Source organism: Acanthisitta chloris, unplaced genomic scaffold (genome assembly GCF_000695815.1).
Source record: "Acanthisitta chloris isolate BGI_N310 unplaced genomic scaffold, ASM69581v1 scaffold25256, whole genome shotgun sequence".
Classification (NCBI taxonomy): Eukaryota; Metazoa; Chordata; class Aves; order Passeriformes; family Acanthisittidae; genus Acanthisitta; species Acanthisitta chloris.
In genome coordinates, this window is record NW_008680147.1 from 21,755 (window position 1) to 23,326 (window position 1,572).

The 1,572-nt window shown below is 38.0% G+C and overlaps 1 protein-coding gene across 1 annotated transcript in view; it reads right to left on the reverse strand.

Moving 5' to 3' along the window:
- The window catches only part of WISP3 (WNT1 inducible signaling pathway protein 3), a 7,424-nt gene extending 6,136 nt beyond the window's left edge, over positions 1 to 1,288 (reverse strand). The window contains exon 1 of the mRNA XM_009077619.1: positions 1,238 to 1,288. Within this exon, the coding sequence (XP_009075867.1) occupies positions 1,238 to 1,288 (51 nt within the window). The remainder of the gene's footprint in view (positions 1 to 1,237) is intronic.
- Between the last annotated feature and the right edge of the window lie 284 nt (positions 1,289 to 1,572).

Genomic DNA, 1,572 nt, shown 5'->3' on the forward strand with positions numbered 1-1,572 from the left:
TAGGTTATGTGGCTTGAATCAGATCTCAGGTTTCAAATTGGGGATGTGTAGCAGGAAGTAATCTGTGTGTTTCAACCAGTATGTTTAATTTGTATTACAAATTAAAACATGCTTTAAACCTAACGAATTCTACCTAGGTGATTTGTCTTTCCTTTGTGTTTTTTAGGAAAAGATGTCAACTGAAAGGTGTGAGACTACAAAGTTCCCCAGTGAGAAAAACACCATTGGGCAAATATCTGACAGTTTTAACTATGGAATTACTGAGAATTTTAGTCTACCTGAAAAATCCTCAAATATCTATTAAGTTACAATGCATATTTGAAATTTGCTTGTAAAGTTTACAGGTCAAATATTTTTCTAATTTGTGCTTCCCCAAGTTTCTATACCAAAGCTATTCACCTCACACAAGCCCCTGCATACTTTTCCTGATCCTATGGGCAGATCACAAAATGAGACCATTGTGTAGGAACCCTTTATGTGTTGTTTGTTTTTTGGGGTTTTTTTAATGTTTTACAGATTGAACAAGGTCAGCATGGCATAAATAAGCAACTAGCAAAAGTAGGCAATGTATTATTGCTGATGTTCACTTATCTTACTCTGGCTTTAAATATGCAGAAAGTTAGCAGAGGGAGACAGTCACCTGAAAATTCTCCATTTGACATTCATCTTGTAAAGGACAAATACACTGTGTACACATAATGTGGATTTTCAAAATTAAGTAAATCAGTAATGAAGCTGGCCTTTGACACAAATACCTTCAGAAAAAACTATCACTCTAAATTTTCTCATAAGAGACAAAGCATAACACAGCCCAGGTGCCTTTCTCATTTGTAAAACCAGCCTGAAGTCAGACCACTGTGTGTATATATACTTATTTGCACACACATACACGGAATATGAGCGTGGAAAAGATGTTTACATTCTTACTGCATCAGATAACCATTTCTGCTTATATGAGGGGGGAAAAAGAGCAAGATCACTGACAATTTAAGCTTCCCTAACCCTGTTTTTGCCCACCAAATCATATTCATGTACAGAGAGAAAAAAGTTACCAAAATCAGGACTGATGCAGTAAATAAGCTGCAAATGAAATTTACTCAGGAGTAGGGAATGGCTCCTTATTCTTTATGAGGCATTTGCTTCTCTGAAATTTAATTTGTCATTAAGCAAATAAAAACTTTAAACCAGGACAAAGCGAGGAAGGGAGAAATCTTTTTCTTCTTTTTAATGAACTTACCTGTTGTGTACAAGGGATGATGAAGATGGTGGGAACAAGGAGCCACCGCATGTTCCTGCACATTCAGAAGTGAAACTGGGAGATAGGGAACAGGCTGAGCTGTGTCAGAGGAAGCACTGAACACAAAGCTCTCCTCTGTCTCCCTTGCCAACCCTACTTTCCCCAGCACATGCACGAACACATACACGCATTCACACTTGAAATTCTCCACTTCATACAGAACCAGCTTCACACTGAAATTTCCAACTGGTCTTCTTTTCTCTACCCAGAGCTAGAATACAGATTTTCACACCCTGCTTGATCCCATCCAGCTGCTTCAGCAGATTCAGCCAGAC